This window comes from Notolabrus celidotus, chromosome 12 (assembly GCF_009762535.1).
Source record: "Notolabrus celidotus isolate fNotCel1 chromosome 12, fNotCel1.pri, whole genome shotgun sequence".
Taxonomy (NCBI): Eukaryota; Metazoa; Chordata; class Actinopteri; order Labriformes; family Labridae; genus Notolabrus; species Notolabrus celidotus.
This window is the reverse complement of record NC_048283.1, coordinates 16788829-16809458: the sequence shown is the minus strand read 5'-3', so window position 1 is coordinate 16809458 and position 20630 is coordinate 16788829. Positions and strand designations below refer to the sequence as shown.

At 40.4% G+C, this 20630-nt stretch overlaps 1 protein-coding gene across 2 annotated transcripts in view; it reads left to right on the top strand.

The window, feature by feature from the left end:
* fam171a1 (family with sequence similarity 171 member A1) overlaps positions 1–19749 on the top strand; it is a 29610-nt gene extending 9861 nt beyond the window's left edge. Inside the window, exons 2-9 of one of the 2 annotated variants that reach the window (XM_034697502.1) lie at positions 1467–1694; positions 2420–2512; positions 7050–7208; positions 7808–7984; positions 13580–13696; positions 13887–14001; positions 15108–15225; positions 15565–19749. In XM_034697502.1, the coding sequence (XP_034553393.1) occupies positions 1467–1694; positions 2420–2512; positions 7050–7208; positions 7808–7984; positions 13580–13696; positions 13887–14001; positions 15108–15225; positions 15565–17139 (2582 nt within the window). In that variant the 3' untranslated portion in view covers positions 17140–19749. Of the gene's footprint in view, positions 1–1466; positions 1699–2419; positions 2513–7049; positions 7209–7807; positions 7985–13579; positions 13697–13886; positions 14002–15107; positions 15226–15564 lie in introns of those variants that run through there. The other variant, XM_034697503.1, reaches the window with a different exon arrangement.
* Positions 19750–20630: the final 881 nt, after the last annotated feature.

Below are 20630 nucleotides of genomic sequence, written 5' to 3'. Positions count from 1 at the left end.
ACCAATATAAAATAAATAATATGATGCTCTTAAAAGATCACCCTTTTAATTTAACTTACCATGTCACTACTTTATGACTCCTCACATTGTATTTCCTGTATTACCTGATGTATTCTTCAGATATGGTGATGTATTATTTATCAATTATTGCAGTGTCACTGTATTGCGATATTTTCATATTGTGGGAAATGTATTGTGCATTTTATTGTATCCTATAAGTGTCCTGTAATTCTCACCCCTGAAGCTGCTTTTCCACCAAGTGGTCCGGTCTAGTTTAGTATGATACATAAGGCGTTTTTCCACCGCAGGAACTTTACCCCGGAACTAGGGATTTTACCCCTGAACTACGTGCGTTTCGACCAGAGGAACCAGGGTCTAAATTTAGTTCAGGGGTAGATAATCTCCCCCCTAAAAAGCCCCTGATTGGTGGGGTAGTACTTTTCAAAGGTCCTGGGACTTTCGGTTGAACGTAACAGTGTTTGTGGCGTTTACACAGTTGTTGAAACACAGAGGGAGTTCCTGGGAATGCATACTAGTTTTGTTTTTTATTAAGATTTCAAAATATTATTTAGTATAATTTTTTTTCTCCATACGTCACTGGCCTGATTTGCACAATCTACCCAGAACTTCAGCCCCCGGTCGAAACGCAGACAACAATGGGGGCACAGGAACCTTTTAGTTCCGCGGAAAGTAGTTCTGGGGTAAAAAAAGACCACGGAACTCTTGGTCGAAATGCACCTTTAGTAATTGGAAGCTTGATCTCTAGAAGATCAATCAAAGAGAATATAATTGATTTCCCTGCACTGTGAATATTATCATACACATTTGAATGGAAACATGTTTACTTCCCTCCATGGCTAAGTAACTCAGTTTCATCATCCTCTTGTCTTTACACCATAGTTGTAGACTTCAACAAGCCTTTTTTACACCATGAAACAAGTCTCAAAATCAAAATCAGTCTGGCACAGCATGTAACCAAGATTTTATTATCCCTCAGTGTAGTATACACCGCCCCCCCTTGTTCTTCCTGCTTTAAAGACATCTTCACTGTGAGCCCTCCCGCAATCAACAGTCAATCTGTGTTGAAGTCTTTATTCCTCCTCTCCATTAGAATGGGTGTTTATATGTGCTTGTTTTTCCATTTGTCCAAGGCTTCTTTGAGAGCGGGAAATGGTCCATTGTTTTAGAGAGGAAGTGCAGCTGGAAAGAGTCCAGGAAACAGTCAGACGGCTGTCTCTTTGTGATTGGCTGTGATGTAGAAAGCTGTCTGGATTGGTGGCAAAGGGTCTGGAACCCAAACAAAAACTCTGTTAAATACACAAGTGTATTTTTGGAGGCTTTAATTATAACACCAGTGTGTTGTCTGTCTGTATATCAGGCCTGGTTATGGTTGAATTTGCTGCAGTCTCTTCACAGAAGCTCTCTCATTTACATCCAGCTCTGTAAACTCCCTCGTTTGTTCACAGAGGTGACTCTGAAGGTTCACCTGAGCGATGCCAGCACCCAGCAGCCCCTGGGAGGAGCCAGCATACAGCTCTTTGCCAACCACACTCCTGTAACCACGGAAACCTCATCAGCTGACGGCAACACCTACCTGCGCTTCGCCTATCGCCTTGGGACACCTTTGGTCGTCACTGCAACCAAACAGGGATATGTGCCAAACTCAGTGCCCTGGAGTCCCTCCAGATTACCTGGTAGGTGTGTATGGGAGTGGGAGAGAGCGTGAGAGAGATACAGGTGGGATAATCTGAGAAAGCTACATTTAGATTTTGCGTGTTGGCTTTCGGGTTATTGATCTTGATATCAGCTGTAATGTAATGTATGTGTTGCTTTCAAATAACAATTGTGTGAGTGTAAAAGTGTGTGCCAGGTGTGGGAGCTAATGAGTGGAGTGCTCCATTACTAATGTATTACAATAGATGCCAAAACCCAGCGAGGGGGCTGCTTAAGCTTCCCTTTCACTAACACACACACACACACACACACACACACACACACACACACACACACACACACACACACACACACACACACACACACTCTCACCCACACTAAATACCTCCCAAGAGGCTGCAGTACAGTGTGTGTGTCTGAGTGAGTGGACTGTGGGGTGGGGTGGTTATTATGAGCCAACGGAACGGCAGCCAATTGGATTATCACGCTTACCAGTTCTGAACAATGGAGGAGTGAAAGGAAGGAAGGAAGAGGAAAGGAGTGCAGTTCTCTGGGTCAGACTCGTGTCCTGCAGAGCTGCCAGGATGAAAGCATACAGATTAAAAATGTATAAAGATGGTTTAATGACTTGTTATGTCTGATGGTGATCAGCAAAGTGGTCAGATAGCTGTTGCCTTTCATCTGATGCATTCATTTCATCTGTTAATGTTTTGTGTACACTTCATGTGGTTTGTTTGTGTTGCAGTTTTTTCCTCCATCAGCCTGGACCTGCTGCCAGAGAGAGCTGCTACTCTGACGGTGTATGAAGACGTGGTGGAGATAGTTTCAGGCTTACAAGGTAACCACTGTGTGTATATGGATCATTTTAAATCTAATTAGCTGTATAGACACGCACACAGCTCAAAGAGTGCTGCAGGGAGGATCTGAAATAAATGAGCACCACTTCTGTGATTGATTCTATGATAATTGCCATAAGTCAAAATCTAATGCTAGGTTCTAAACGAAAAACAAGCATGACTTCAAAACTATCACAAATAAGCCTCTGACTTGCCTTTGCCTAGGGGGGTGACTTTTAATGTCCTCAAAAACTTTTGTTGTCATTAAGACTTTTTTTTCCCCAACTATCTCATTGAGACATAAAATATTCCACCTGTGAATTTAAAAGCCTTTATGTTGTGAAAGCTCCTGTGAGGAGTCTAACACTTATACTGATGCCTCAATATGGTCCACTATAACAAATGGGACCATCAGTGACAAGAGCAAATACTTCTATTTAGTTATTTTTGATGTCTGAATCCACTGCCACAGGGTCGATGTCACATGAGGAGATTAAAAGCACACTGCAGACACTCAACTCAACTTTATTTATAAAGCACCTTTCATACATAAAAACATGCAGCCCAAAATGCTACACAGAATAACAGAGAGGCAGAAAACAACAGCAATGGTAAAATTACAAAAGGCAGGATTATAAGTAAAATATTTAAAAATAAGATAAAATCAATACAGTAAAATTAATGAAATAAGTATTAGTGGAAAGAAAAGTTAGAAAATAAGGTAGCGCTTACAAGATCAGATGAATACAATAAATAAAATAGATAAATAAATAATTAAATAAGATAAATATAATGATTAAAATAGTAATGAAAATAATAATGCAGTCCAGGTCTAAAAATAAATTACTCCAAATTAAAAGCTAGATTAAAAAGGTAAGTCTTAAATTTACTTTTAAAAACACCCAGAGAGTTTGCCACGACAAAGCCTTTGTTTACATTTCCACAGCAAAGATTAACAGTGAGTGATACATTTAACTGCAGGAGGAGATTTTTCATCAGATAACACCACTTGGACCTGACCAGTGGATAAGATCTGTAAAGACATAAAAAGTACAACTTTATTCCCTGAGGGCACCAAAATAAAAAAAAAACTTAAAGTTTCTCACTGGAGCTTTAAACAAAACATAAATATGTCTGCAGCTTGTGTTTACTGCAGACCTTATTTCAGTCATCTAATCAAAAATGATGTTCGAATTCCGATTGGCTTTAACGAGACAGATTTTGAAGTGATGACTGCTTAGTCATTCTTGGTTTTGTATGGTGGCTGACAAGGGTGAATGGTGCAAATAGGCTGGAACTGCCAAAAACATTTCCTGCTTGAGGCAGCATTTCAGAAACGCATACAAAACATCCACAACAACGAAAACACGGGGCAGAACGCCAAAACAAATAAATAAACAGGATGTGTGCTGCAAATGCATGACAGTTGAACACAATAAATCAAAACAAGATTGATATTTCTAATCTTTATTTGCACCAATGCAATAACAAACAAAAACTAACTGTTAATTAACTGTTTTCATAATTTATGAATTTAAATAAATGTTTGAGCAACCTATAAATTAAATTGCCTACTATTGAGTGAGTTCTAGCATAAGAGATAATGCTCCGCCCTTCTCTGTTTACACACACACACACACACACACACACACACACACACACACACACACACACACACACACACACACACACACACACACGTAAATCATGTTGGTCTGCCTCTTTGTTAGGGTTTGTGTAATTATATTAGATAAGGTTTTCTCACTCAGGCAGAATCAATAGAGTCTCTTTTGTCTGCTGGGCCTTTTGTGTTTATATGACAGACGGGAGTAATTTAACATTTCAGCAAAAAAAAAAAAAAAGTTTAGACACAGCACACATGAAGAGACAGACACCGTTAACATCTTGAGTACACACACTGCCCACAGCACGTGTCCGAGCCAAGCCGAGTTTATGCCCTCTGTCTGACACACATTGTTCGTCACGATGATGTGAACTTGGGTGCCCAGGGGAGTGATGAACCCCGGCATGTGGCACGAGGAAAGAGAATAAAAGAGGGGGAAGAGGAGGAGGAGGAGGAGGAGGAGGAGGAGGTTGATACAGTATGTGCTGAAGAGTGGGGTTGTGGGTGGAGCAGTTAGAGTGAAAAGGGGGGATGGGCAGAGCAGTGTCCAACAGAAGGAGGAACAGATGAGGTGAGAGGAAAGTGGAGGGAAAAGAGACAAAAAGAGTTGAGGAAGTGCACGAAGAACAGAAAAAGGGTCATTTCCTTTCACAAAAACAGAAGGAAAGAACATTCACACCTGAATTTATTGCATTAAAAAAGAGCCTCAACATGAACTCTGAAGTTAAAAGATGCACACACTGCAGAGGCCAAAATGTATGTATAGTGCAACCTGAAACACTAACACAGTTTGAACGCTCATACACAGCTGGATGTGTGCCTCACTGCTCAGGAATGTGCACTCACAGTCGGATCACAATGACATCACCTTGCTGAGTCGAGTTACATGCAGTTTTTGACTGTTTATTGCTGTTTTCTGTAATTTGTTTATTGCTACAGAGACTGGATGAGGAGAAATGAAAAGGAAACGATTGATTTCACTGCAAAAACAGCATAAAGAAGCATCATGCAGGAGGCGAGTGTGGCTTTAACCGCTCTGTATCAATCTGGAGTCGCTTCCTTTTAAGTCTAGTTTGATTGATTAATTTATATAAAGGTATCGGGAAAAGGAAAGGAGTAGAAATATGAGTTGTTTAGCGTCTTGAAGCAGCATTAGAGGCAGACTGATGCTTTAAGATTTTCGTCAGATTTCTCACTTGAACTTAATGAGAAAATGAAAATGGGAAATGTTTATAGTCGTTTGTATGTATATACATTTATACACATTAATTGTATCATTTTTCCTGCAAGGTGATATGTCAACTACCTCAGTAAAGTGTAGGGGTGACCCCGACTAAGGATTTGCTTAGTCGAATCTGATTTGTCAGCTTTTGTCTATGGTCAACAAATAGTCAAATATTTGTTGGTTTTTCCTTATTGACCCAAAGTCTGCATGATGGTGACCGCATGACAATATTACACATAACAATTTACAATTAAGAGACTCATAGCTTAAAGTAAAAGGGACAACAGAATATTATAAAAGTATAAAAACAGTATAAAATTTAGATTTTTAAAATCTATATTGCACGCAAAAACAAAGAGGTGATGAAGGAGAGAAAACTCAAATAAGGCCACCATCCATTAAACATCGAACAATGCGCCGTTATAGAATAAGAAATCAGGAGATATTTAAACAGTGTTAGTACAGCAGAGAGCAGCACTTCAGTGGGTAGTTTGTCCAACTTAAGGCTAAACATTTGTATAATGTTCAAAATCAGACCTGAACCAGCTAAAGGGTTTTTAAATCTCTGAACAGTACCTTTTAAAACAGTCTTTCATCGTGTCTTTGTCCGCTTGAGTCTTTTCAAATTGTACGTGAGGAAAACTATCGTGTTTACGGGCAGAAGTGCGCTCCTTGCGTTGTTGACTGTAAATCCTGTCTTTGAGAATATCCTCTCTGATGGCGTGGAGGTGGATGGGATGCCGTGGATTGTTTTTGTGGCTTCGCGCAGCTTGGGGTATCCCTCCTCGTTCTTTTAGCCCCGCACAGTTTTTGTGTGGTCCGGTAATCCTTGATCTCACAGCCCTCTTCATGAAGCTGCTCATCTTCATCACTATTTTTAGGATCAAATGAAGTTTTTTTCCAGACATTTTGAGCTGCCATGAACATAGAAAGATTTAAAGGCCAGCTGAGGTACGTCTGCTCCACAGGTCCCGCTAAATGGTCCACCTTTAATTACCAGGGGAGATTTAATTACCACTTTAAGGAGATTTAACACTTCAAAAGCTGTTCTCAGAATTACATTAAATAAGTATGTATTTATATCAAAATAGGCTGTATCAGACACTATTTTTACGGGAAACAGGAAAATAATGTAAAATTAGACATTGAGCACCCCCATGGTTTGAATGGAATGATCCATGTTTCATATGCAAATGTTTGACTATGAGATTGGCAGTCGACCAAGGCTCGTTAAAATGAATGGTTAAATATATGACTATTTGGTGCCACCCCTAGTAAAGTTTATCAATCTCAAGTTTATCAATTCTCTTTGATCTAATATTTTTTATAAGCCCTACACTTATTCCAAAAGTCAAATCTCTTCGACACGATGTATCCTACAGTATCATGTCCTGTCATCTCATATTGTGTTGTATCATATTGCAGCCTATTATCCCAATATCTTGAGAGTACTGTTAACAGATACATATATTATTTTTTTCAGTTGCTTGATGGTCTAAGACTACTGCCAGTCAGCTGCAAAATACCCATCAGATCGTTTGTGTGTGTGCAACCCCCTCTACCCCCTTTGTTTTACGTGTCTGAATTTTCAACTAAGGCATAAGAATGCAAGAAAAATCTTGGAGATCTCGAGAAAACTAGATTTGATGTGTCTGTTGTTTCTGACAGCCTCTGTCTGTTACTCTTCCAGGCTTCAGGAGGCAGCCCAGTGTGCATTTCCAGCGCAGAGCTCTGACTCTTCCTTCCAACACTTCCTACGCAAACCTCACCGCTCTGCTCACCGTGACGAGCTCCCCCCTTCACATCCAGCACTTCCCACACCTGCAGGTCCTCAGCGGCAACAGCACAGGTGAGACCCGTGCAGATGAATTGTAACACAATAAAACATAGAGGGAAGAGTTTAAAATGTGTAGAAACAGGGCCCAAGGAGAGTTGAAGCTAGAGACATCAGTGGTAGAAGGCTGCTGGGAGGAGGGGTGAGGGAGAGGCAGTGGTACATCAGAGAGTTCCTACCCTGGAGAGGCCTCTGTATCTGACCTCCTGAAACACAATAACCCCTGTGAGTGTGCCCGCATGCTTTCAGACAGCCTCATCTCGATGTGTTCTAGTGTGTTGTATGAATTGGTGTGTCTTCCTCCTTCAGCTTGAATACTCCTCAAAAGCCCCCCTCCCTTACAGCTCGTACCTTCTCCCTCCAGACAGCACAGGCATGCTTGACTCTTTCCGCACAGATTTTTCACTCTCCACCCTGTTTCCTTCTTTCCTGTCCTTCCCTTGTTTTCTTTCCTGTCTGTCTTTCCTCTGACAACTCTTTTTAATTTTTTTTTAATGTTACACCCCCCCTGGTGTCTCCTCCTTTCACTGCTCCCTCTCCTGTGCACCTTTCTCCACTTCCCTTTCCTTTCTGCTGCATTTTGACTCTCTCACACCCTCCTGCTTCTCTCACAGGGACAGAGAAGAGGTTCGAGTTGACTCCTGTGGCAGCCATCTCGGTTCATTTATTGGCCAGTGATGGAGCGGAGCTGCAGGTGAACGAGCCAATCACGGTCTCCGTTCCCTTGCCGGACGACAGTGGCCTGAATGAAAATGATCACATCCCTGCCTGGAGATTTGACCCTCGCTTGGGTACGTACTGACTGAAACATGAAAGCTTTTCTAACTTGTTACACAGTTTTTTTTTTACAATTTTGTGTTTGTGTTTTCCTCAAAAATTGTGACTCTTTTTAAAAAGTGCTTCTTTACAATTGAGAGCTGCTTTCATTGGGGAATGATTTATGATATTAATAGAATATGGGCAATAATACAAACCTTGTGTGTAGTCACCCAGTACAGTCAGGCCACAACTTGTAACAGAGTCTTACAGTGATGAATGCATTTATTCATGAGGCCATAAAAAAATAACCAACATGTGGCGCCACATTAATCTTCAGTACAAAACATGAACACTGTTACAAGGACAAGACTGGACTGTGTATGCTATTAATGCTAGAGCATGGTTAAATCCTGAGCTATCATAAACCTGCAGTGTCAGATGTCCCGAATAGTGACACACCCAGTTCCTCATGGACAGGCCGAGCTGAAAGACAGCGGTTAGATCATCAGTTGAGTCAGACGTGTCTCCACTACTGAACGTCTTTCTCTGTACATTAGTCTCACATTTCCACTCATGGTGTGTCTCCATGCTATGTCTGTGCTGAGCCAGAGGAGGAAAAGGCTCTGTGAGGACAAGGAAATAAGTTGTGCTGAGCAGGCTGATGTAGAGCTGAAATATTTATAGTAGTCAGTCAGTCGTAAGTAGTGCAACAGAGCAGCAGGAGTGAGCTGTTATCACAACACTTAGATCAATAACCACATAGTAAGTTGACATGGAGAGATTAAAACAAACAGTTGTTTGTCTTCACATCCAGCTAACACAGACCAACAGTATTCACTTTACTTCGAGCTCTGGTTGAGTCTCCACCAACTTGCTAAGACAAATATCTGTCTCTGAAGCTACTCAGTTCTTTACTGCATTCAACTCAACTTTATTTATACAGCACCTTTCATACATATAAACATGCAGACCAGTGCTTCACAAAATAACAGAGACAGAAAACAACAGCAATGGTAAAATGTTAAAAGGCAGGATTATAAATAAATACTTAAAAATAAAATAAAATCAATACAGTAAAATTAATAAAATAAGTAATAGTGGAAAGAAAAGTTGAAAATAAAGTAGCATTGACAAGATCAGGCGAATACAATAAATACATAAATAAATAAGATAAATATATGTTAAAGCAAAAATTCAAATAATGGTCAAAATAATAATACAAATAATAAAAATAATAATAATAATGCACAAGGTTGTTGCTCTGTGTGACTCTGCAGGTTGGTGCTGGGTAGAAGGTGTTTGTTGGAAAGTATCTGAGTTGGGTTTTTTTCAGAAAAGAGTTACTAAATAAAAAGCTATGAATGAGAAAGAAGTCAACTAAATATGGTGGCTTGAAAACCCCCAAAAAAGCCCTAAAATATGAAGAAAAACTTATTTTGTGCTGAGGGACAATGTGGTGGAAAATTCTTTGTGGTTTTCTCACAATGAAAGAGTCCTTGTAGAGTGACAGGATCAGTAGAATCATTTGAAATACTTTTTTCAGACACTTAAAACAAAAAATAATCTGAAATATAACTTTTTTTTTATCACAGCTTTTCATATGTAAATATTTACTGAATTATTGAGTCCTCTGTGGTAGTAAACTGGATCATTAGGACACTTGGTAACTATTTGTCATCTTGATCCCTTGTAAATTGTGATGAGCATTTTTTTTTCTCCCAAACTATGTATGTATTAAGAAATGAAATAATCAAAAGATCCATCTGGTCGGCCATCTTTGTGACATTCTCCACTATTTGTCCTGTAGTAAGGAGATTCATCCTGACCACATTATTGCATTATTTGGCTTTGTTCCCAGAGTTTTTGCACTTACAGGCGCACAGGGTGACGCTTCAGCCTTTTTGTCGCTACTGGCCCAACGTCTAATTTTGACTAACTGGAAATCCACAGAACCACCATCACATAGTAAATGGGCGGCAAGTGTGATGGCACATCTAAAACTTGAAAAAACTCAGATATTTCATTTAGGGCTCAGCTGAAGTATTTTTTAAAGTCTGGAAACCCTTCCTCTCTTACTTTGAACAAAATTTAACCTCTAAACAGTGAACATTGTATCTGGGTTCCTTGGACCTCTTCCCCCTAATCTCAGAGTGTCTGCAACCCCCCCTGAAAAATTCCAATAAAAAGATTGCAAAATTTAAAAAAATTTAATTAAGAAATGAAATAATCAAAAGATGACTGTATAATGAAATCCATTGTATTCCTTCAAGTAATCTTACTTATCGATGGCTTGACTTAAATACTTGTTGGTTTTTATTTTATTCATCTTGTCCTGTCATACTCACTGGACTTTAATATCTCATATAACTGCAAGGAGCAAAGCAACAGTGGCTGCTCAATGCTGTGGCCTGCCCCAACAGTCTTCATGGGTTGAGCCAGAGTCACTAAACATTAACAAGAATAATAGGCTTCCTGTCACACGTCATACATTAACGATGTTATAGCCCTAATTAAACTAGCATTAGCCTTTAAATCTGCCCATAAAGTATTCCTACCATGCATTTGGTTTAATTAGCCTTTGCAATCTGCACAATCTTTGCTCTTGTGATACTTTGAAGGATCTTGAGGCTCAGTTTAAAGCCTCAACATTCAGAGCTTATAAAAAGGGCTTTGATAAAAGCTAAGAGAACACACACACACACACACACACACACACACACACACACACACACACACACACACACACACACACACACACACACACACACACACACACACTCACACACTCACACTCACACTGAAAGCCTTCGCACAGCCTTTAGCAGTGAGTATTTCCACAACAGAAGCCATCCCAGGACCCCTCTCCGGGCTACATCCCTGTTTCTTAGCAACCCAGCAAATAAATAACACAACAGAAAGGCCCAGCTCCCGATTTTGGTTCTTCCCAACGTGAATGTGTGAGTGTGTGTTAATGTATGTGTTAAACTGAGGGTAAAGAACAGACACAAAGACAGAACAATGAAATCTGTCTGGTGCCTTTCTTTAAGAAATACGTCAGATAGAGAAAAGCACTCTCTCTCAAAGACGCTGTTTGTTTATAAAAGTCCACACATGAACCAAAAACACACACATATCTACACACAAAACCTGTTTCTCTTGTATAACCGACAACCCCTCACATATTGTTGCATGTTAACGGAGCATGGCAAAATGATGTCATATACAAACAGATCAAGTTCACCTGTGTGTAAACAGACACACCTTTATCCTGAGGAGAGTTTGTGAGGCAGAGAGGACATCTTCATCTCTACCTGTGAACAAAAAGAGTCCCAATGCTCAGCTGTGTTGACTCAGCATGAATGGAACGGGGGGGAGAAGATAATATACAGACTGTATTGACTTCATGACATTATCGACATCATAATGCATTGTGTTGAGGCGGTGTGCGGGATGTCTGTGGTGTTTTGTGCGAGAGGCCTGGGAACAGAGTCACTAAATGTCAGTATTAAATGGGTCAGTCACACAGAGAGAGCACTCTCCTGTGGAACAAGGGTGAATCTGGGCAGGGCTGGGGCACATGGCATTGTGTGTGTGTGTGTGTGTGTGTGTGCGTGCGTGTGCGTGCGTGCATGCGTGCGTGTGCGTGTGCGTGTGTGTGTGAGTTGCTGAGTCACACAGTATCTCCTCTTTCTATTAGCCCTGTGTTTTTGTGCCTTTTCTCTTATCTTTCTCTCCACACCTCCTTTTTGTTCAGTCTTATTTCCTCTCCTTGTTCTTTCCAAGCTCTTATATTTGTCTTTCCTCACTGAATATCCTCCACCTCTTTCCTTATGCTTCCTCCTCGATTGAATATCCTTGCAGATCCTTGAAATCTTTATGTCTGGTTACTGTAAACAAACACAGAAACAAAGTAGCTCTCACCGGATGTTTCCTCTCAGAGCAGATTTACAAATCAATCAGGTCTTTTGGCTTTGCAGCATTTTCTTTTGTTTTCTCTATGGTCCAGGCCCTCTTGGAACTGCTATTGTGTTCCTGCACTCAGGCTGAAATTAGACTGAGCACTCTGCCCTCTGGTGACTAGTCTCTGAACTGCCAAAATACAGGAACCTCTCACCGTGCTGCTCTTGAATCGGCATCTTACCAGCTATTTATCAAGTTAACTGCAATTCTGACAACTGTTTTAAAGCATTGAATCATGTTGCTTCATTGTAAGGCATAAAGATGTGAATAATAAGTCTAAAAAAGGTTTTTAGCTAAAGGTGTTAAACCTTTGGGATTGTTTTGACTGTAGATGTTGCATGCAGGAGCCAGCTTTATGGAGTCTAGTGACCATAAGCGAACACTGTCATTTCTAGTATCCAGTAAGCTCACTTTGTAATGGGCAATATATATATAAGCATAAACTTTAACATGATTTCTGTCTAATTAATGCTACCTGGATCAAGATTAGTATAATGAAATGGAGGAATTCATTTTATCACATGGAGTTGATTTTATACATGACCAAAAAGTAGTGTAGGGATATATAAAAATTCTTCTAGACCATGTGATTTCCGCTGGTTCTTCATCTGGACCATCTGCTCTCCATCATACAGACACAAACAGATTGATCTGTAAGACTTAGAAGTAGGGTTGCAAAGGGTTGGAAAATTTCCGCTAAATTTCCATGGGAAGTTAAGCTTGGGAATTTTGGAAATATTCCAAATTAGAAACTTTCCATTGGAATTAATGGGAGTTAACTGGGAATTGAGGGTAATTTAATGGAAAGGTATCATATTGCATAAATATTTGTTTTGTTATAAGCAGACATCCATCCAAAATAATACAATTAAAACAGATTTATTTGTAAGTAGAACTTTATCATGTGTTAAAATATTTTATTGAACAATCAATTCTTTCATTGAAGAACAAAAACATGAATGTTGAGTTAAGTATTACCCATCCCCCAACCCAACCCATTCAAAAATTGATAAAAATGCAATCCCAACAAAGTCCCATTCAAAATGTTAAAAGAAAAGAGCTCCTCTGCCTCCAACAAAGTCCCATTCAACATGCAAATAAAAAAGCATCTTCCCTCAAGCTTCTCAAGCCTAGCCTCTGCATTTTTGCTAAACCCTTTCAGGCAATGGGTTCTTCCTGGGTCTCATCAATATCCTCCATGTCCACTTCCTCAACCTCCAACTCTGACTCTTCCTCCTCAGTATCACTGTCCAGCCTTGTTGAGAATGGCTCTGCATAGATATTCAACTGTACTTGCATGAAATCTGGTTGTTTTAGTCAGGATTATGCTGAAATATATTTTTCCCAACTATATTTAAGTTCCCTATTAAGAGCCAACCCACAATTTAGTAAATTGCTGGTCTATTCCTGTTAATTCCCATGGAAAGTTTCCAACCCTACTTAGAAACAGGTTTTATGTTCTTTATTTGTGGTGAAACACACATGGCTTATTGGAGTGCTGGTGTGTCTGTACACAGTCAGTGACAGTCACAAGAACGTTTGGATCAGCTTCTGTGCTTTTTCATTGTTTTTCTAACATACTGTAAAAATCGCTCTACTGCAGAAACGTGTTGAAATGTGTTTAAACATCTGTGACTGTGTCTTTGATTGTGTGTGTGCAAACACAGGTGCCTGGATAAAGAGCAGTTGGGGTCATGTGCAGAAGGAGGGCAACCAGCTCAGTCTGACCTACATTGCGCCTCAGCTGGGATATTGGGTAGCTGCCATGTCGCCACTACACTCAGGTAAGAGGCCGACTGTTGTGACACAGATTTTATTTATAGCAAAAACAACAAAATCAGTCATGTTTCTGCATATGGTCTGGATGTAGAACATAATGTAGACTGAGAAAAGACTGAGTGAATCCTGTTTCATTTCAGAAATGTGTTTTTTTTTTTTAAACAGTCTTTTTTCCCCCTCCTGTCTATCCCACAGGTCCACTGGTTGCGAAGGACATAAGCACATACCACACTGTCTTTCTGCTGGCTATACTGGGAGGGATGGCCCTCATCCTCCTCTGCCTGCTCTGTCTTCTGTTGTACTACTGCAGGTGTGTGTAAACACTTTCCACACGATATCTTAATTCCTGTCAGAAGTTGTCAGCTTTGTTTCTTAGACTCAGGACTCCAGTGCGTTATTTTTTAGTGTCAGGAACAAACAATAACATGATTCAGTTCCTATGAGTGGTTGTGTGGAATATAAAGGCTCTTTCTGTTGATGTTGACTGAACTTAAGCATCAACATAGAAAAGGTCATCACATCAGAGCAAGGACGTCATTTTATTGATGAATCTTATTTTAGTGATTTTTTAATGCTGTGAAGCATGAAGCTCATTGACTGAGCAGTTTATAAGCAGTGCTCTAAAGCAAATATGCAAAGATTGATACACATGTAAGGTCTTAAGAACTTCTGCTGTAGAATGTCATCCCTGTTTTTATCTCTGTATTTGTTTACCAAAGAAGAATCTAAAGTCAAACAGATTCCTCACATTTAGGGATGCACTATATTATCGGCACACTATCAGTGTATCGTCCAATATTGGCTTTAAAATGAACTATAGGATATCGGCCAACATGCCGATATCTGCCAATATAATTAACCGATAAAATAATGGGCTGCTGCACACATGTTGGGCTCATGTTTTAAATAAAATTTTGAATTTAAGCAGCAGTCTGTAATTCACATGTAGCTGACTAATTTAGGCACATTTACTGTCAAAGAGTAAACCATTGTATTTAATTTGGGTTTAATGCTGTACAGTTACACTTTTCACATGTTCCCTGTGAACAGACGTTAGGTTTACTTACTATGTCAAATGTGAAATTGGCCAAATTTGCCCTGGTTGTGGGTATTGTTATGATTGTCTCAGGTAGGATGTATCTTTGTTATGAGTTTTGTTTGAAAGCAATTGTCATAAATAAATATGCAGCTTTAAGTATTTTTCTTATTTTGCAAAAGAAATTAATATAACATAACAAATGTGATAAGAGTATCACCATAATACTGTATTCTAACTCCAATACAGAAGGCAATTGATGATCTCTGCAATTAGGTGTGCGGACATTTTTTTGCGGTATATTTGATATCGGCAAAAAATTCAATATCGTGAATCCCTACATTGAATAGTAACAACTTCCTTGTCTCTGTGTTTTGCAGACGTCGTTGTTTGAAACCGAGAGGGTCACACCGCAAGCTGACGATGTCCTCTGGTGTGGACAACAGCAAGAGAGACCAAGCCACCTCCATGTCACACCTGGACCTCATCAGCAGCGAGGTCCGTCTGACTTGTGGAAAAAAGTTAAATTTCCAGGAAATAGCCTATCAAACAGAGAGTGCTTGCCTCTTGAGTTAAAACCTGAGTGTTTGGTTGGATTTAGTGATATTCTTAATAAGTGTTATCAAGCATGAATTCAACCCCCTCTATGTTCTATGAGGGTGCTACACTTAGCGCTTAATGCTCCTCCTGGTGATCGACAGACTACACACACAGAAAGAGTCTCTCATACCATGCAGAATAAATTGATTGTTCTGTTTTTAGACCTCTGCAGTTTATCTTATTTCACATTTGGTGTGTTTAAAAAGTTTATGATGTCTCTGTCTTTGTGGTCTCTAGGTGCAGCTGGAGCTTGTCTCCACAGCGACTGAGCCTGATATGACCACACCGATGCTGAAGCCTTTCTCATACGAACACCAAGACAATCAACGTCAGCACAGCATAATCCATCAAAGCAAACACAGCCGCTCCTCTCTCGGCAACAACAGCCACCACGGCTCATCTCTTGGCAACTTGACTCCTCGCAGCAGAGACTACCGGCAGTCTGTGGAGACGTTTCAGTTAAAGTCTGCTCTTTCATCGGGCACAGACCGGGGCTACCGTCAATCATACACCTCCGTCTGCTCGTCAAGCAACCCAGTGTCAGACCAGCTGTTGTCATCTAATCACGGTCCGGCATCAGCTCACCGGCTGAGCAGTGTCGGACATGCTGATTGTCTCTCTCCCTCCTCTCCTCCTCACTCCCCGAGTAGAGGGGAGGGATGTGAGTGCAGAGCTCCCGACTACCTTCTGTCCCGCTCTGTGGACCACCTGGAGCGTCCCAGTCCCACTCTGCTTGCCAGGCCCGGGCAGCTTCTCTGCTGCGGCTCTGTGGACCTCCTCAGTGGAGGTGATGGCTACCCGAGGGTGCGCCCCACCCTGGTGATCCCAGCACACTACATGCGTCTTCCAGGGGAGCATCCTCTCTCTGGACAGGCCCTCCTTCTGCAGACTGACCAGCAGAGCGATCTGGAGACAATCCAAGCAGAGCTCAATGCCTCTCATTCCCAGCAGCCCCTGGGGCAAACCGCAATAGACTGCCCCACAGGTCCCGCCAAGCAGGGTGACACAGAGGGTCGTGGCCTGTCAGAGTCTCTGTCGATCCCGGCAGCACTTGGGGAGACTTCTCTGGTGGAAATAAACATCGAGGACACCTTGTTGGCTGAAAAGACTCTGATGGAGCTAAGAGGAGGGAAGCCTCTGCCTCATCCGCGAGCCTGGTTTGTCTCCCTTGATGGACGCTCAAACGCTCATATTCGACACTCTTACATAGACCTCCAGCGGGCAGGGTGCCACAGCAATGGGCCAGGTGTAGGAGGACAGCAGGTAAAAGGCAGTGGTGGAAAGCGCAAACATGGCAACGGTGCTAGTCTGGACTCGGGTGTGGACCTAAATGAGCCAAGAGTGAGACCCAGGGCGAGAGACGTAGAGCGGGTGGAGAGAGAAACTGAGAAAGACAGGTCAAAAGGCTTGACACCAGCCATGGCCTACACTCAGCTGGTGTATGTGGATGATGTGGACGTTGGAGGCAGCGAGGAGGAGACGCCCAAGTGCAGCCCGCAGGACAGTGAAACCGGACCCATTGTGTCAAACAAACCGGAGGGGCAGAGAGGGGATCAGGGGCAGGGAGATGTGGAGGAGGAGAAGAGAGTAGAAGAGGTACAAATACAAGAGGAGCCACCATCACTCTCCTCTTCATCTCCTTCTTCTCCTCCTCCTCTGCCAACACCGGAAGGAGAGACTTTCAGGACTGACAATGCACTTCTCTCAGTCTCTCCGGATGATGAAAGAGGACACGAGGATGGAGAGGAGGAGAAGAAGAGTCCATGGCAGAGACGAGAGGAGCGACCCCTGCTGGCCTTCAATATGAAATGATCCACATATTACCACTTAAAGGATAGATTCACATTTTTTATTATTACAACAACACTCACATCCTGTATGTGCACAGAAAGTTTTTGCTTTAATTGTTCCTCCTGTACAAACTGGCCCCTCTTAAAAGGATGTATGATGCAAAGTATTGGGACAAAAGAAAACAGAACTAAAAATGTTTTAAAAATTAATCCTAAATCGATAGCCAAACTGAGGTGTTGGCTTTCTAAGTTTTAAGTAGGAATCTTCCAGAGTACAGTCTCTTTGAAGGCATATATGAAGTACTTAATTCAACCTAATATTATACAAACAATTAGCTTTTAATCCTAAAAACACCAGGACTAGCATGACTAAATGTACAGCATACAACAGAGGCATGCTGTCAAAGCTTTGAAAATCCTGTATATACAGACAGAGTGAAGCATACACTCTAATTCTCTGTACAGAATTGTGCAGGTCTAATAGATACTCCAGGAATGAATTTACACAGACATTTTTTTGCATGAAAGGCATGCTCAGAAAATTAGTTTTATCTTAATGAGACTAAAAAATGAATCACAGATAATAACATCTATTGAACTTTAAAGTGGATTTAAACAAAGATCACAGGCTGTGGATTCTGTTTGTGATCTCTTGCATTAAAATCATTTAAGAAAAAGATGTAAATGTTACTGGAACGGGAGGAACAATTACAGAAATCAGCACTGTTCATTTGTACATATAGGTACGTTGTGTTAAGAAACAGACTTGAAAAAATGTGAACCTGCCCTGTAACCATGACTTCCACTTAGCCTGGACCAGAACATGAAGGAAATTGAAGCCCTTTGTTTTTTGTATCGTAGCACTGAAAGAGTATTTCAGCACTGGGATCCCCTCCAGTCCAGAACATGAGGTGACCATTCAGATCCTTCACGAACTTACAGGGCTCCTTTTATGAAGTGACCACCGTTGTCATCCTCTGCATACTCGGAGCGCTCCTCTGGCTGGACGTACACTATGCTTGGGAGAGACGAACTTTGGAGGCAAGATGCTAGATATTTTATGCACAACAAATATACGCCTTTTTTAAAATGAATAGCCTTATAAGCATTAAGGAACTATTGACGAAACAGATGATGGGTTATTCTCACTAACAGAAAACGTAATAACCTAAACTCTCGAGCCATATTGGCCTCCAGTCAACTGACTGTAACACTACACTTCCTTTGCGTGAGATTATAATGTTTATGGAGGCACGCTGATATTTCAACATTGGGAGCATCTGTGCAAATACAGCAAGTGATTCTACTCTTTTCACAGTAAATCAAAATTCTCTTGGAGTGCTTCTTCACATGAAGCAGCCCTGACAGAAACATGCAAATCCTGTGCTTTGAAAGGTTTTGAATATGTTGCTAGAATTTAATCTAGCTGCTCCTGAAGGCTGTTCAAGTGTTGGCATAACGTTTTTGGACTGTAGAAATTAAACCACTATTCGCACTGCAACATAATCAGACAATGTGACACACCGCCATGCTGGTGGGTAAGGATGTAATGCCACTACAAACTACTTCAACCTGAAAATGTTGTGAGGTGTATAATATGAAGGTTTTGTATTTGTTGAACCACTGACTGGCATATTTTTGCTCTAAAGGCTATGCATCACTTTTATACGGCTGCTTGAGATGCCTTTTTTTGTAATTTTATCACTTATTTTAATTGCTGATATAAAGTATTTTACCCTAAAATAGGCTATTTTTATTTCTTTGTTTCTTTGTATATTTTAAGGGCTTTGTTCTTCATTCGCCTTATTATTGGGGCTAAAAAAGCAAACTCATACTGCATCTGTTTTTTTCTGAAACCAAACCTTTTTTTGCATGCTTTATTCCACTTTTATTATTTCTTACGATTTCCAAGTGCCTTTGAACAACCTTTACTCTGCAGCATATTTGTGGAAGAGATAACCTTATTTATTTCTTGCCCTCTCTTGCCTTCAGCTTTCCTCCTCTACCTCAACCCTCCCTTTCTCTTCCATTTGCGAAAGAAAGAAAGCATGCAGTAAACTTTCCTCAGCACTAGCGTGTAACAAGCTACACTGCAGACAACTCAGAAAATGTCTACCAGCTGCTGCAACCGTAAAAATCCTCTTCAGTAATCAGAAAGGCAACAATCTCTTTTTGAAAAGAACAGTAAGGGATTCAACGTTTTCAGTGTAGTACGAGATAGATGGAGCTAAGTGGGATTTGTATGTGAAGCCAAACTGCAGGTCATTTCAGTGCATTTTCTTGTATTTGTGTTTTTGGAGGGTATGTTGATCTTTAAATGTGTTCTTGTTCACCTGTCTCTGCAAAGCCCCCAGCTGTGAGTTTATGCTATCAGACTGAAAAATAATCAACAATCGTTCACTCAAGGTTCATGTAGTCATAGCAATCATATCCCAGAGTGTGTATATTTCTTTCCTTTACCTCTACTTGTTAAAAATGATGTGTGAGTTGGTGTTGTGAATGGCCTCTTCTCTCTTAGTATCCCACAGCAACATCTAGTTCTGGATGGAGTTGCAGTACAGGATCCTGAGTGTTACTTGGGAGCTTTCATCATATTTGAAGCCTATTATTCCGAATAAACAGCCAAACTGGATGATTTGTGTGAGTCTGTGTTTTTGAATAAAAATGTATTTCTGTTTCAAAATTATTTACAAGTTTACATTCTATAATGAAAGATATATTTTTAGGGTGGAACAATGGCACTTTAAAAAATATGTTTACCTTATACCTCATCTGTCACTATTTGACTGAATGGCAGTGTTTGTTTTTTTTAGAAATCAGGTTGTGTTCCAAATAGGAAAAATACTACCTTCTCGTTTTTTCTATTTAAAATAAGATAAGATAAGATAAGATAATCCTTTATTCGTAATAATAATATTACCCTTCTTGAATAGTTTGTACCTCATTTTACTTTTAAAGTTGTAGTTCCCAACATGTAATCATGATATTTTGATCTTTAATGAACATTGGTAATACAGGTACTTTTTCAATTTTTAGTCTTGTTATTTATCATTTAAATAAATATAAAACTGTTATTAATCTTCATGGCTGGACAACCACCAGGCAAAACAAAATAATTCGATCAGATTAATATGGTCATCTGTTAATAATGTGATTACTAAGAAATTAGTCAGGAAAAGTTCCCCATTCAGAAGTCACCTCTAAAGGTAGGTTTACTTGAGTATTATCTTTTGAGGATACTTATTACTTTTACTCCACTACATTCAGAAGACAATATTGTACTTTTCACTCCACTACATTTCTATCAGTGCTCTAGTTACTCACTACTTTTGCTTTGAAGTCAGCTCATGAATTTCTTTCTCTTTCTGAAATCTGATCCCTAAGACAGTAAAATGTGTTTGTGTAGTTCTGTTTGTCTCAGTGGTTTAGTCGTACCTGTATATCGTGCGTCTCCACAGTTGAACGTGGAGCAAACACAGCAAATTTCACTCAGATCAGGCAGTTCATTTAGAG